General features: G+C 43.5%; 1 protein-coding gene across 1 annotated transcript in view; it reads right to left on the bottom strand.

Moving 5' to 3' along the window:
- The window catches only part of LOC139391895 (oxysterol-binding protein-related protein 10-like), an 85,048-nt gene that overhangs the window by 47,339 nt on the left and 21,360 nt on the right, over positions 1-16,349 (bottom strand). The window contains exons 5-7 of the mRNA XM_071139513.1: positions 13,122-13,322; positions 4,294-4,519; positions 2-132 (exon numbers count right to left, since the gene is read on the bottom strand). Of these exons, the coding sequence (XP_070995614.1) occupies positions 2-132; positions 4,294-4,519; positions 13,122-13,322 (558 nt within the window). The remainder of the gene's footprint in view (position 1; positions 133-4,293; positions 4,520-13,121; positions 13,323-16,349) is intronic.

Here is a 16,349-nt window from a genome sequence, read left to right as displayed (position 1 = left end):
CCTCAGCACCATGGGCAGGGCTTTTTTTCCTGAGGGCTGGGGAGGGCTCGGCAGAACGTAGAGGGGTTGGGCCGCCGTTCTTCAGGTGCTCCCCCGAGGGCAACTTTGGTACACTCCACACAGGAACACCATCTGCAAAGGGAGCATATGAGAGGGTCAGAACCAACTGATTTCTAACCACGTTTAGGGGGGTACACTGACAGCTGGGATCTATGAGCAATTGGCCAGATCTCAAGCTTCATTGATTTGTATTGACTGATATTGATTGCTCTGCTATGAGGTTGTTGTTGCAGAGAAGGAATTCAGGAAGGAGATGGTAGTGAGGTTGGGGGGAGCTCGTGACCTATCCACATAATTCTCTATTTATTTTCTCAAATCAGATAAGCTTTTCCTTTTTAGCACAAAACAGAGATAAATATCAGATTGGCTCACCTGGATCACCCTCATATCCCTATCTGCCACACAGAGACAACAGGAAATTAAATTTTAGTGCATGTCTGACAATGGACTTGCGGCGCTGACATACAGAATCTATGACTCAAAAGGCTGTATAGTTCGGAGCTCAAAATGAGAAACAAAATGTACTGAAAGAGCCTGCAGGACTGGTGAGCAATCCTTGTCCTGAGGGTCACCAGCCTGGTTGTTTTGTTGCTACTATTTTGTGAGAATTTTTGCTTGTTGTTGGAGGTTGATTAATAGTTTTCTGTTGTAGCAGTGTTAATCTGAAGCCCGTGTCTTTTAATTTGACAAGGTGTTTTGTGTCTTTCCATAAAAAAGGCCTAATTGAAAACAACACAATTTACAGGACTGCAGCAAGGAGGCTATAGAATATGGGAAGGAATGAACAATTGAAGAGAGAGTAGAATAATCCCATTCTTCCACTCAGGGACGAGAGAGTGCAGTTTGCAAAATCATAGGACGAATCAAAGTGGAACAATGCATTCTGACGGTGGTCATTCGTAAAATGTGTTTGATATGAAATAGACCTGCATACTGTGTGAATACATTTAGGAGATTAACAAGTTACGTCTTTGTGTTGCGTTTGTGCCTATGATTTGGAGGTGAAACAACGTGTGATTTTTTGGGGGGTTTTAACACAATTCCTGACTTCCCAGAAATCAAGGACTAGAAATGGACCGGATGAGGTAATTGTAACCCGTGTATTGTTCCACTTCCACCTGCATGTCATTCAGTGGCCACCTTCACACTACGTGTGTATTGCTAAATCTTCGGAACATGATCCATCAGCGACATGGGACCGTTTCAGTTGTTTAACACTTTTGATGAGCACAAATAACTGACCAAATGAAAGACCGTGCAATCAAGACACTGCAAATAGTGTCTTGAGATGCTTAAGCTCTGCAGGGCCCACCTTGACATATGATTCAGGTCTATAAATAGTGTACACCCACACAAAGCTCAGCTACTTGTCTAGTATGCAGCCTACCTAACGCAAGTCCGTGCGATCAAAACCCTGCCAGTAGAGTGCTGCTAAGGAACCTGTTTCCAAATTCCATTCCAGTTCAAATTGGGTTAACGCTAATGCACCCGCATCGCTCTACCCTCTCGTATCCATTATTGAGGGACCAGTTGTGCTGAGTCGACTGGCGAGGTGCCCAGGGTCTTTCTACCTGACAGAGTGCTTTGATACTGCCTTCCAGGCAGGCTTCTGTTGATTTGACAGGCAGAGCCCTCAGTAGTGTGGGCAGGCAAACCATGCTGTAGCTGATGGTATCCTCCATTAAAAAAATACATGCACATAGGGGATAGTACTGTATAAGAAGTGGCAGCACTGCTGAGGTCCAGCATTTTGCATTGCTGAGGTCCCTGGTTTGTTGCATTTTCTCTACGTAATGTATTAGTAGTATTAGTTAAAGGAACAAAAATAAGAGGAGACAGAAGTAATTAAATATCTTTGTACAAACATAAAACATTAAATATGTTCTTGATGTGATGAAATTTGGGCTGTCATTCTATAAGCAGTTATGCAAATGTTATTCAGGACGACCATGATAGAGAGATAGGGATTGTAGGGAGAAAAATAAATACATTAAAATAAATTCACTGCAGCTGTCCATTCTTATGGGGGGGAAGAAAAACATACATTTCTTGAGCCAGGAATTAATCAGTTTGTCCTCCCTGATGTGGCAGTCAATGAATAGCTGTGAGCTTAGCGATGGGAGTCCCACAATGAAGATGTTGCACGACCAGAAACGGAAGCAGCACCTAAAACAGTGTGTTTCATTGAAAACAGGCATGCATGTGAAATGGGTTGTGTTGCAAGCCAAGGGTATTGTGTGGAAAACATTCATGCACTACACGTTTACAATGGCCTTCCATTACAGGGCTTTGACCTCAATGCTCCTCATTTGCGCTGTTTTACCCACCCAACTCTATGCCAATTTCCCTCCTCCCCACCTCCCATACAAGTCAAACGCATTCAGCGCTCTAATTCATTTCAGGACTCAGTGTGACATGCCATTCTAATAGACATGGCACATTTGCTAGTTCTTTCACGGTGGGGATAAACTCTTGGCCAGGCAATTCATTCCTTTATGGATTGTGATCTCCAAAAAGGAAACGCTCCACATTAGGCATTTCAAATAAGCCGCCAGCAAGCTGTTTAGAAGTGGGTGCACGAGGACAAAGAGAGCAATGAGCAGCCAGATCCTCCATGACATCACTGAGTAGGCAGCCAAATAGAAAGTACAGGGTTTGTGGGAGTTCCACAAAGACCCTAAAAGCTCCAGGCATACAGTACTCACAGGGCCAAACGGATTCAAAGGGGGTGGTCCATTGCGTTCGAGCCCTGAGGGACCGTGCCAGCCAATTCGTGGTCCGATCTCATGCTTGGCGCTTTTCGGGCGCCATGCAACAACGTGACCCTGCCCATGCAGTGGGTGTGGCAAGGGTTGGCTCAGGACAGTGTGGAATGGATTTTGACCCCCACCCCCCCGCCCAACACTCCAGTGTGCCACAGTCCTAATCTGGAACACATCCATGCCAGTGCCACCTTCATCCCGGTTACCCTTAAACCCAACACCCAAAACAACCCTTCTAGGGCGTGGGGTGTACATGCCGGAGCCGGGGTACAGCAGGTCCCCCACAAGACGACGCATTGTGAGCCAGGCAGCGGAAAGAAACTGGTTTGTACTTGCGGCCTGGCGGTCCCACTCCACACCACCCCCTGTCTGACGTACAGGGCAGGGTGACTGTTAGGACATAAATAAGGAGAACACCAGAGGAGAAGACATAAGGAGACAGAGAAACAACCTCCATCCCAACCCTCATTCCCACCCAAATCATTACATCTACTTGCACCAGAGGGAGGTTGGTTGTCCATAACTACTGCTCTGGGGTCAGCTTCAGCCACAACCTTATGCCAAATATAACCGTGTATTTGAAAGATTGGGAAAAGCTGGAAGGTTTTCTTGAAGAAAAAGGGGCGAATTCTAACTTCCACTAAAGTCAACTTTTCAGTTAGTCTTCCACCGACATCAAAGCATCTCCGAGTGAAATTGAGACTTAAGTGGAAGTTAGGATTCACCCCTTAGTGCTGATCCAGGGAATTGAATGATCAATATGGGTGGAGAAAGCGGAGTCTATAGCAGGACAGTAATTGAGGAGTACTTTCCACCTTCACCCATCCAAGCAAGTCCTTTTATTGTACATTCCAACACCCATCAACCCACCTCTATGCCCAAGAGGGGCCATAGACATACATGGAAGCACCCTAAGGCTGCAAGAGTTTTGCTTTGAAAGATCTTTATTGGATCCATGTTCTGGCACAGAGAGGGTTAACATGGCAGATAAACTGAGTTGTAGGCACCTTTGTGTATTTGGCATAGATGAACTTCAGTGGAAACTTTCAAGTGCATAGTTGTATTGTAGTAGGCTCTTTCATACACACATTCAAACATGACATGCACTGACTAAGGGACACAGATAAATTATTTTGTTAACCTGTTGTAAACCATATTGATCATAAATACACACATAATTATTAGTTTGAGAAGGAATAACACCAATACCATTCATCAAGACACAACAAAACAATTAAGGAAATACATACAACATCCATAAAACAAGAACCAAAACTACAAACTATGAAAAAACAACACGGATGCAACATTCAACAACATTTATGACAGACACTCAAGTTCAAGGCTCCGGTTAGATAAGGGCAAGGGCCACAATCCACCTCCATGATCATGTGGCCCTTGCTGCTGCTGTCGGGGTCTGGAAGAGGGGACGGGGCCAACGCCAGGAGGGGGATGCCCGTGGCACACTCACCGGAGGGGGGACCGCGGGTGTGGTTGGGCTGGGAGGCCTGGGGCTGGCTGTGGGTTTGGGTCTGTTGCAGGATGTTCAGGCACTCTCCCAGGCAGCTCAGGGTGGCGGCCGACGTGGCTTTGAGGAGCAGTAGGTCCTGGTCCAGGCAGGAAAGGGGTCCTCGCGTGGGGAGGGACTCGATGGACTGGACCAGGTTCTTCTGTTGGCCCTCTGCTTGGCTCACCGCCTGAGGGAGGACAGGACAGAGTTAAAAGGGTTTGTGTCCATTTCAAATCAGAGTGGAGGGTGTTGGAGAAAATAGTGAACTTTTAAATAGATTGAAATCATGTGTTTGACTTGAAGAGCATACTCATTGACACCAACAGTGATCTTCTGATAATGAACTAATAAAAACACCTTTTCAGAGTAAGTTTGACATTTATATACAACACATTGACACATTCATGTACCTCCTCAACTTTAGCTCGCCCTCCTCAACCTTAGCTGCCAACTTTATCAGTGACTAAACGTTGAAGAGGTCATATCTGACCGATGAATAGAGGATTATGTGGAATACGTGTTCTGCAGCTCTTCTCTCTCCCCATTTTGTTATGTTCTAGTTTCTGTGGGAACGGCTGCAGCTGCTCCCTCAGCAACAGATGCACTGACCTCACCGCGACCCTGAGAATGCCAGGGCAGCAGACACAACAAACTTTACCTTGGGAAATCTCTATGAATCAGCCTAGTGTGTTTCTATTAATATTGCTACATGCTCGGGAAATGCTTGCCAGAATATGCCAGATGTTGCTAAATGACCAGCTTCTGAATAAAGCCTAGGTAAGTTGAAAATGAGGTAAAACTTCATATTTGGCTAACTATTCCTTTTAATATGAATCATTCCTTATGAATTGAATAAAATCAAAATCAGTTTTGACTCACTACTGAGGAAATCAAAAAAAGGTATTGTGGTTTCCCACAAGAGTCATAGATTCATGGGGATCCCTGTATGGGGAGGCTGAAAAGGACATGAAAAGCCTGTAAACCATAGTGAAGGTTCTAGCTAGTGGCTACTCTATGGGTATTTATTGTATCCTGCAATTGGTCACTATTACTCCTGACCACATGTATATATTAGTATCTATTTATATTGCTACTGGTCACCATTACTGCTGTTTACATGTGCCTTCAGAAAGTATTTGCACCCTTTGTCTTTTTCCACATTTTGTTGTTACAGCCTGAATTCAAAATGGATTCCACTTATTTTCTCTCTCTCCCCCATCTATTCTACACACAATACCCCATAATGACAAAGTGAAAACCTGTTTTTAGAAATGTTTTCAAATGTATTGAAAATGAAATATGAAAATACGGAGAATCATTTTTTACTGCTCCAATTACGTTGGTAACCAGTTTATAACAGCAATAAGGCACCTCGGGGGTTTGTGGTATATGGCCAGTATACAATGGTTAAGGGCTGTCTCACTGTAAATTTGGTATCGGCACTGACCTGTATATATCTTCCCATCTTATTCCCCTTTTTAAAAAATAGTTATACTATTGTGATATTGATTACTGAACTGTTGTGTAGAGCATGCATGTTAAGCATTTCACTGTACTTGAGCATGTGACAACACTTGAACTAATGAATCTGGGTTGTTTATCATGCTTTAAATATTTCAGTGAATTAATATTGTATAGCTTCCCAAACACACAGCAGCCCCCTCTTCAATGGCACATCTGTTTTTTTCGCTGACTGACAGATTCAGTGAGAGCCATTACAGCCAGGGTTATATTGTGGTACTTCCACTGATACGGAATAAGTAGCTAATCCAACTACAATACAAACAGAACAAATGTGATGTTATTGATAGGACTAGCTTCTGGTAGATATTTTTTTACAAACACTGAAATGAATCAGTGACAAAATGCTTTTATATGGGGACTGCACTGCAATTCTACGTTCTCCTTCAAAAACACAAACAACTGACCCGCAGCAGGTCAGCATATGTGAGTTAAGTAGCTGCAGTGGATCAGTTGTAAAACAACTCGAATCCATCCCACCACTCAGACAGAGGCCCTGTGTCCTAAAATGAGGAGTGAGCCCTGATTTTCACTAGGATTAGCATGGGTTTAGTGTATAGAGGCCAATGGTGTATATAAACCTCGGACTGCTGATGCTCTGTATGGACATTGAGAGGCTTTGAAGCCACTGGTCGGCCATATTGGCACTCCCCAGTAGGAGCAGTCCTCCATAGGAATGAATGGAATTCTACTGTATTTCAATTAAATGTCTCAAGGACAAAATTACATGTATTTAAGTACAGTTGAAGTCGGAAGTTTACATACACTTAGGTTGGAGTCATTAAAACTAGATTTTCAACCACTCCACAAATTACTTGTTAACAAACTATTGTTTTGGCAAGTCGGCTAGGACATCTACTTTGTGCATGACACAAGTAATTTTTCCAACAATTGTTGACAGATTATTTCACTGTATCACAATTCCAGTGGGTCTGAAGTTTACATACACTAAGTTGACTGTGCCTTTTAACAGCTTGGTAAATTCCAGAAAATGATGTCATGGCTTTAGAAGCTTCTGATAGGCTAATTGACATCATTTGAGTCAATTGGAGGTGTACCTGTGGATGTATTTCAAGGCCTACCTTCAAACTCAGTGCCTCTTTGCTTGACATCATGGGACAATCAAAATAAATCAGCCAAAAAAATTGGAGACCTCCACAAGTCTGGTTCACCCTTGGGAGCAATTTCCAAATGCCTGAAGGTACCACGTTCATCTGTACAAACAATAGTACACGAGTACAAACACCATGGGACCACGCAGTCGTCATACCGCTCAGGGAGGAGACGTGTTCTGTCTCCTAGAGATGAATGTACTTTGGTGCGCAAAGTGCAAATCAATCCCAGAACAACAGCAAAGGACCTTGTGAAGATGCTGGAGGAAACAGGTACAAAAGTATCTATATCCACAGTAAAACGAGTCCTATATCGACATAACCTGAAAGGCCACTCGGTAAGGAAAACGCCACTGCTCCAAAACCGGCATAAAAAGCCACACTACGGTTTGCAACTGCACATGGGGACAAAGATCATACTTTCTGGAGAAATGTCCACTGGTCTGATGAAACAAAAATAGAAATGTTTGGCGATAATGACCATCATTATGTTTGGAGGAAAAAGGGGGAAGCTTGCAAGCTAAAGAACACCTTCCCAACCGTGAAGCACGGGGTGGCAGCATCATGTTGTGGGGGTGCTTTGCTGCAGGAGGGACTGGTACACTTCACAAAATAGATGGCATCATGAGGTAGGAAAATTATGTGGATATATTGAAGCAACATCTCAAGAGATCAGTCAGAAAGTTAAAGCTTGGTCGCAAATGGGTCTTCCAAATGGACAATGACCCCAAGCATACTTCCACAGTTGTGGCAAAATGGCTTAAGGACAACATATTCAAGGTATTGGAGTGGCCATCACAAAGCCCTGATCTCAATCCTATAGAATATTTGTGGGCAGAACGGAAAAAGCATGTGCGAGCAAAGAGGCCTACAAACCTGACTCAGTTACACCAGCTCTGTCAGGAAGAATAGGCCAATATTCACCCAACTTATTGTGGGAAGCTTGTGGAAGACTACCTGAAACATTTGACCCAAGTTAAACAATTTAAAAGCAATGCTGCCAAATACTATTTGAGTGTATGTAAACTTCTGCCCCAATGAGAATGTGATGAAAGAAATAAAAGCTGAAATCAACTATTATTCTGTCATTTCACGTTCTTAAAAAAATAGTGGTGATCCTAATTGACCTAAGACAGGAAATTTGTACTATGATTAAATGTCAGGAATTGTGAAAAACTGAGTTTAAACGTATTTGGCTAAGGTGTATGTAATAATTTCTGACTTCAACTGTACTTTCTTGTTGTAGTGGGGACAATAACATTAGTCGTCTCTAAATTACACCAAGGAAAATGTTAGTTGTTTTTTTATTTAGCTCACATAATATAATGTAAAAGTATACATCCAGAGAGAGAGAGAAACAGAAAGAGGGAATCGTAAGAGAGAGAAAGGGGTAGGATAAAGAGATACAAAGGACTACAAAGAACCAGGAGCCCAGGGCCATATAGCATAACAGTATTTCCTACAGAGCCAATACAGTATGCTGCAGTAAAATCTAAAAAAATAAAGCCATCTCATGTGGCAGACATGAGACTTCACACTCACGGTTGATTCAACATGACCTTGACATAGACAGAGCGAGAACGAGAGACAGACAGCCCATCAGTAAGAGAGAGCCTGACTGAATTAGGCCAGTCTCCCTCAGTCAGGGACCAGGCCCCTTACCGATGCCTACAGCCACAGATACAACAAAGACTGTGTCCACCAGGGGTGGCCTCTACACTACAAACCTCTGCAACAACATCCTTCAAAATGGTGACTCACAATGACAATTCCCAGCGAGTTGCATACAGGAGTATGCACTTTGTATACACAGCTCATCTCCTTGTCTTAAGACTCCAGAGCAAGGAAACAGAGGGTCCACAGAGAGTGGACCAACTAAAATAGCCCGGTCCAAAACGACCACCAGTGTGGAGGTAGAAGCTGCGCAGAGACTGAAACTGCCTCCCTTCGTTTCCCACTTGGAGAGACGATGGGTCTAGAAATAAGCTGACCCGAACCATTGAGCCATGGCTGCCTAAATGCCCAGTGGTGCTGCTCTACTCAGGGGGAGTCCAGGCGTCTGATGGGTTCACGTCAGCCAGTCGTGACAGGCAGCACTGCTGGAGTCAAGTCATGTGGTCTAGTCTCCGAGCTGGTCGGATGGTGACGGAGCCTGCGAGTGAAAGGCAACAGCATGATGGCAGCACTCCCAGTGTTCACATGGTGGATGTCATCGGGGGAGGGGGGGGGGGGGGTGATGCCTAGTGAGTGTTAGTGTGCCGTGTTTCCATAAGACTGAGCAGAGCTGTTGGCTCATGTAGAGATTTACTGGGGTGTGATATATGCTACTAGTGTTTACTACTACAGCCCACCAAGTCACAGCTCCTTACAACTACACTAAGCAGCAGTCTACCTCTACAACCTACCAAACCACTGCCATTCTCATGGGATTTCAGACGTATTTGACCAATTGATTATCTTGTGTACCAAATGATTATTACATGTAGCAAAAATATGGATGAGATGCCAATGGCGTGACAGTGACAATAGATGTTGGAAAGACAGCACAAACTAATCTGGGACCACTGTCCTGTGTCATCTCATAAATCTCCCAGTAAGCAGGGCAGGACAGCGATGCCACCTCCCATCCCAGAGCCTCTACGAAGGTGTATAAATCTGCCTCCAGGCCCCAGCTCCATTCCCGCTCTGTCACCACCTGGCCTGGTGCCAGCCCCCTTTATGGGACTTAATTTCCATCGTGAACAGAAAGGCAGCACAACAACATACAGACGAGGTGAGGAGGAGAGAGAGAGGGAGAGGGAGAAAATGGAGGGACGCATAGAATGAAAAATCAGGCCAAGGAAATAGGGGAATGTTACAGGGCTGTTATTGGGCAGAATGCAGGTTAGCATAACATTGAAACAGCATAGAGAAGAGAAAGACAACCCAGTTTCCTATAATCTAAGTCCAAATTCAGAAGGGCCCAAATAAGTGGTTGGGTTATTTCACGATCAAACCATGTGCTTGAAATCCCTCTGGGTTAATTTCAGGTAACAAGTCTACTTTCCAAGTGGTGAGAAATGTTGCCACTCCTGCAGTAGTTTCTCCATTCATGTTTTTTTAAATCTACCCTATGTTCTCAGACAAGATCTCATATTAAACAGTTATTTTCAGTGTTAAGAGTGACGCAGCATAAGGCATCTGATCTGATTGAGTAATTGAAAGGGCATTATGAAAAATTGACCTTTTTACAAGAATGTCAAAAACCTGTAGTGCTGATCGATTTACCAAAATGTTGGTTATTTTTCCGTTCATTTTCTTTTTTACAATTGACAAATCGGATCTAACCTTAACTGTGCAATGTAGAAGGGAGTTGTAGTTACAACAGGCCAATATTTTACATAGTTTAGCGCATAAAACATGATAATTAACAACCATAATCCATTGCGCATATATTTGTCCGGTCTGTTTCTTTTACGCTTGCTACGGAAGAGAAAAGAACGCGCAATCGTGAGGTGATAAAGAGAGCAGCTGTTGCTTCGCGAGGTACCTCTACCTGAAAATACACGATCTAAGTGATTGATAGCTGGTATTCAGCTGTCATAAAAGTATGCCTTATTTACTTTGAAGAACTGCAAAATAGTGATTTTGTCAGACATCTCGATAGAGCTGCTGCCTATTCTGAGATGACGTGGAATGAAAAAATAAAGTCAAATAAAAAATGTAATGTACAAAAACTGAAATATTTTATTAAAGTAATGTGAATAAATAATAAGCAGTAATGGGCAGTCACTACCATCATGGGACGTTTATTAATTGTTTTATTCTGTGTTGTTACAGAATAAAACCCACATAATGCATTTTTTTTATTTTATAATCGAAACCGAAAACAGTGGTTATTTTTTAAATAATCGAACCGAAACTACCTAAAAAATTTTTTTTTTAAAACACTAAATCGCTCAGCACCAAAAACCTGCCACAGTGTTGTTTGAACACAATGCCACAATGCCGTGGCTCCGTACTGCCCTCTGTTCATATTAACTAGCTGAGTCCCTGTCGTTTTAGGTGATCCAATTCCAGCAAAAATGTTATTACATGACTTATTTGCTATCCTGCTAGCCGGTGTACTATTCACCAATGCCCTTTTTAGAGCTCCAGGTTTCTGAGAAACTGTACAAAGCCACCTTGTTCCAGAAGCAGAGCCTCAAAAGAAAGCAACCTTTGCTGTTGGCTCTCATACCTGTGCATTGATACGGTGTCCGGTAGCTACAATAGGAATGATACATTCTGACCATTCATGTCCTTTACCCAGTGTCTCAGAGAGTGAATGGGGGGGGGGGGGGGGAATTGTGTTATTTGTATTTGTGCCATGTAGATTTATCAGTAACTAATGGAACTAATGTTCTGCCCTCCACTCATTCCGGGAAAGCAATGGTACAGCACCCCATACACCATGCCAGTCTTGTCCTGGAGGCAGAACTAAGCGTTTTCCCCCTAGGCCAGCTGCAAAATTAGCTATATCGTAAAAATTCATGAAAACAAAAATGTGCTTTTTCGTCTCAGGGTTAGGCATTAGGGTTAGCAGTGTGGATAAGGTTCGGTTTAAAAATGAGGTTTTATGACTTTGTGGCTGTGCCAGCTAGGGATCACTATGTAGAGCTGCCTCCAGAACAAGATTTATGACAAAAAAACTCTAACCTGCAAATAATTCAGGGCAAAGACATAATAAAATGAACAAACATAACAAAGCCGACATTTTTCTAAAGATCAGAGTATACACAATCCATCACTCATTCCAGTAATTTCCCATTTTACCCGATGTACCTACCGACGCTCCTGAAAAAATATAGTAGTCCTACTTTTTGCAAAGATTAGACAAAAAACTGTTTCTCGTCTGATACTAGAACACGCTTTGTCATCAGTTCGGGAAGTCTTCCCATCAGCTGAAATGTATTCAAGTCATCTTATCTATATAATTCAGCAGACAAGTACACAGCCCACTGACAATAGCAGGAACAAAACTAGACCGCTAGGGATAACTAGACAAAAGCTAGAAAGTCTTTCCAGGGTGAAAAACAGAAATTAGTGAATGAATGCATGTGAGCAATAGCCTGGTTAACCCAGATTGAATGCTGTGCTCACAACGATAAGTGCAGTGTTCAGTCTGATTTAACCAGGCTATCCGAGCATGAAGGCAGAGCAGACGTGGACCAGGCTGTGGCCGGAATTGGCAGCTTGGTAACTCCATGGGGTATAATTGATACAGTACAGGGCCCGCTTAGCACAGTCTGACACTGATAGAATTTTCCCCTAAAGAAAGGAGACATACAACAAAGTACAGAGTGCGTTTTGGAGGATGACTAATGGCAATCGGAGGGGTTCTCAGTCACGAAAGTACTACTCCAAAATGTCCATGCAAATCCATGCCAAATTCCGCAATTGGTTACTCAACCATTTTAGCAAACACTGGAATTACCGGTATAATGCCCTTTCATCCTCTTCACTCCATAGGCACACCATCAGCTTGCGCAGTGTTTCCCCAAACTCGGTCCTGGGGACCCCAAGGGGTGCAGGTTTTGTTTTTTAACCCTAGCACCACACAGCTGATTCAAATAATCAAAGCTTGATGGTGTCATTATTTGAATCAGCTGTGTAGTTCTAGGGCAAAGGCCAAAACATGCACCCCTTGGGGTCCACAGGACCGAGTTTTGGAAACGCTGAGCTAGCCTTTTAGCTAGCTTTCCCCTTTGTCGCATGCCATTTTAAGCAGTATGGATATATACAGAGAAATGCCAAGCCAGCTAAAGCTACAGACATAGAGCGCAGTGCAGTCAATGTTGATAGGGTCAGAAGCCTAGGCCAAAAAAATTGTTGCTGAACTCGTTGCACCAACGGCCAACCTGAGGGTAAGCAGAAACACTGAACACATAGGACAAGAAATATGATGCAGTATGAAAATAAGTTGTGTTGTGGTCAATTTAAAATGACAGCGTCATGTACTTTGAACAGAAATATTCCCTATTGTGTACATAGTACATTTAAAAATCCAAACTCCACGGACGCCAATCTGTCTGACATTGTGATGAATTTGGCAGTCTCCCTAGAGCTTACGACAATTAATTATCAATACAGCCATGATGATGTCATCACAGAGGGACAGTTTCAGGTTCCACCCACCTCTTTGACCTCCAGTAGTCGGCCGGGATACTGGTTCTTGGCCCGTCGAGCAGCGGCTGGGGACTTGTGGTGGGTGATGGTCACGATGTTGCTCGGTGTGCCCGGACACGCCAAGTGCCTATGGATACCAGGCGATGAGGAGGCTGGTGGGAGGTGGGGGAGGAGGGAGACGCTACGGGACCGACCGGAAGACGATGAGCCCTGAGATAGAAGGACACAAAAAAAGAGTGAGGGGGGATGTGTGAACTGCCACACCACTCAGCTACTTCCTACTACTATTTTCATATTCACCTGTATCCTATGGTTTGCGAGTCAAACCAGGGGGAAAAACTGGGTTTAGCCTTCTTGAATAAGCTTGGGTACGATATGAAAGCCATGTTGAAACCTATGACTGACGACGGGCAGCAAACCGAAGACTGCACCTTGTGGTTTCCTTAAAAGGTCCGCATTTCAGTCGTATGAGGAGAACCGTGACTAAACCTTAGCCTGGGCCTCCTGTTATTATAAACCCCAAACAAAACCAGAGCAAAAGCTACCACCTTTCCAGTGAACTCAACTCCTAAATTAGCTTCAGGTTATTTCCATCCTGGCAAGAGCAAATAAGGTAAGTAGAGGTGAACAAACAGAAATTTAAGAAGCCATCAACCAAACTTAAAAAAGTGGACCTTTGCCTTCCGTCTTCTTTATAGCTCTACACCAAAAAAAAATCTAATCCGGTTCTCTCCTTCCTTCTGTCCCTATTTGGTCTCTCCATTTCCCTGCCCTCTGTATACTGTCTGCCATGTCTCTCAGTCAGAACCCGTCCTCACCCTCAATCAATTTACAGCAGTTCCAGAGAGACAGCGCCTCTCCACCCTGGATACCAGAGGCCTGGGCACAGCACAGCACATTCGAGAGAGAGAGAGAGAGAGAGAGAGAGAGAGAGAGAGCAGAGGTAAGATAGATAGATAAATAGATCAAATAAACGACTGCCTCCCTCAGCACTGCTCACCGGAGGAGAAACAACCCGGCTTCCATTTTGGAAGCAGCAACTCTCACTCCCAGGACCACAGAGCCATAATAGTCACAAATGGAATAAGGCACATTGTGACACTGCAGGAAAGTGCAGGATACTTTATTTCCCAATGGCCGCATGTATGTGAATCATTCAAATTCTCACCCTAACGACGTTTAAAATCGTGAGACGGCAGCTTTCTGTGAGAACAAGGCCATGAAGCTACAGCAGTGAGTAAATCAGATGGGGGGGAGACACTCAGCATTTAGATGTGTCCAACAGCAGCTCAGGTCTCTCCTCTCTAAAACTGGCACAGAGCTGCAGGCGTTTCAGAAAACTGCAACAGTGAGAAGATGGCAGAGTCATGGAGACGGAGAGAGGGAGCAAATGAGGGATTATGAGAACAAGTACTGAACCCAGAGAAAGAGAAAGCGAGAGAAATAGAAAGAGAGAGAGAACCACCTGTATCACTGATAGCTGGGAGAGGAAAAGTTACTGTCATGCATGGCTAACGTGACGCTCCATTAGCCATTACAGGATAGGTACTGTTTGTGGAGTAGCACAGAGAATTTGACCAACCTTATCCTGGCCATACAATCTTAGTTCTTGATTCAGCCAAACATGCATCTTCTAAAATGTGTGTGTCTAGTTGCAGGTGGTTCATTTGAATTTAGAAAATGCGCTGTTATTAAAATACTTTTTTTTTTGCTCCATGAAGTAATCCAACAATGTGTTCGAATGTGTACAAATCTTTTCTCATTGATTGAGACAGGTGGGTCTACCCCAAAGTGCCACATGTCACTCACCTGTTTCAATCAATGAGAAAAGATTTTAAATAAACAAGATGGAGGCATACACATAAAAATGTAGCATTTTCTAAATTCAAACAAAGCACCTACAAATGGATACTGACATTTTTGAAGGTACATGTTTGGCTGAATCGAGAATGAATATAGTATCGCCAATTTAAGGTTGGCCGAAAATTCTCTGTGCTACTTCCACCATGACCTATCCTGTAATGGCTAATGGAGCAACACATTAGCCTGTTACAATCTGCTAGCAAGGCTAACTTACGAACCCTGCAAAGATTATTCAAGCTTGTGAACTATGCAACTTGTTCTACCTTTCAGTGGATACAGAAACAACTTCTCATGAGGGAACAACAACAACAAAAATACGCTCCAATTTCTGCATTCTATTAGGTCTCCAATTTGGTAAGGGTAAAGATTTACCACCGCTTGGTTCACGCCTTTCCCTATTAGGAAACACTTGAGTGACTGACTCTACATACACTGTACACATAATGCAATCCCTCTCCACTTACACAGCCTCAGCAGTACTTCAACAAGCTCCCATTGCCCTCCTCCCAACAGGCATGTCTGCCCCTCACAGGTGTGCCCATACTGCTTAGGCTGACTTGGCCCGCCATAACAGAACGTGGGGTGGTGGGCACCACATAAGTCAGGAGACGGTATCAAAAAAAGGCAGAAATAATCTACTGAAATGTATCTACAGTGGGGCTGAGCTGGGCCCAGTTAAGAGGAACCCGAAAGTGATATATAAATGATATTCTGAAGGTTCTGTAGGGAATTACTTCCCACAAGAGAGCCGGGATGAGAGGAATTTCAAACATCAGTGAGAGTTATTTTATAACACAGTAGAATCCGCTCTTCCACTACAGTGTGGTACAAAATGTAGCCTCAGACGATGAGAGATGCCTTTCTACTGTTCTACTGTACAAAGAAAGTCATTGTCAACGCACCAGAGAAAGGATTGCCATTTGTAACTGGTGACCGACACATTGAACGAAACTGTATGAAATGCGTGACAGCTTTTTGAATACAAAAGTTTAAATCTCCACCGAAAGCGTAAATAAGCAGCTAAACTGAGGAAAGTGCAGTTTACTTACCAGTTGTACACCCAGCACTGGCAATAATAAAAACTATAGAACAGAAATTGCCCTCATTCCCCAAGTGTATTTTGGCGCTCAGGCTATTGTAGATTGTTTATGCTAAGCCAGGAATACATCTTAGACTTTGGAAGAGATGTGATACTGATCTCGGAGGCAGAATGGGAGGCTTAGACACGATTAGATACGGTTGTCTGTCACGGTACAGGAACCCAAAAAAAGCTCACCCGCTTTTGACAAGAGGAAGAGAATAAAAAAAAAAACTCCTCTTTTGGGGAGCCTTCCCCTTACTGATCCAAGTTAAGGAGTATAATTGGACTTCTGT

The sequence above is a fragment of the Oncorhynchus clarkii genome, chromosome 32 (genome assembly GCF_045791955.1).
Source record: "Oncorhynchus clarkii lewisi isolate Uvic-CL-2024 chromosome 32, UVic_Ocla_1.0, whole genome shotgun sequence".
NCBI classification, from domain to species: Eukaryota; Metazoa; Chordata; class Actinopteri; order Salmoniformes; family Salmonidae; genus Oncorhynchus; species Oncorhynchus clarkii.
This window is presented reverse-complemented; position numbering and strand designations above follow the sequence as displayed.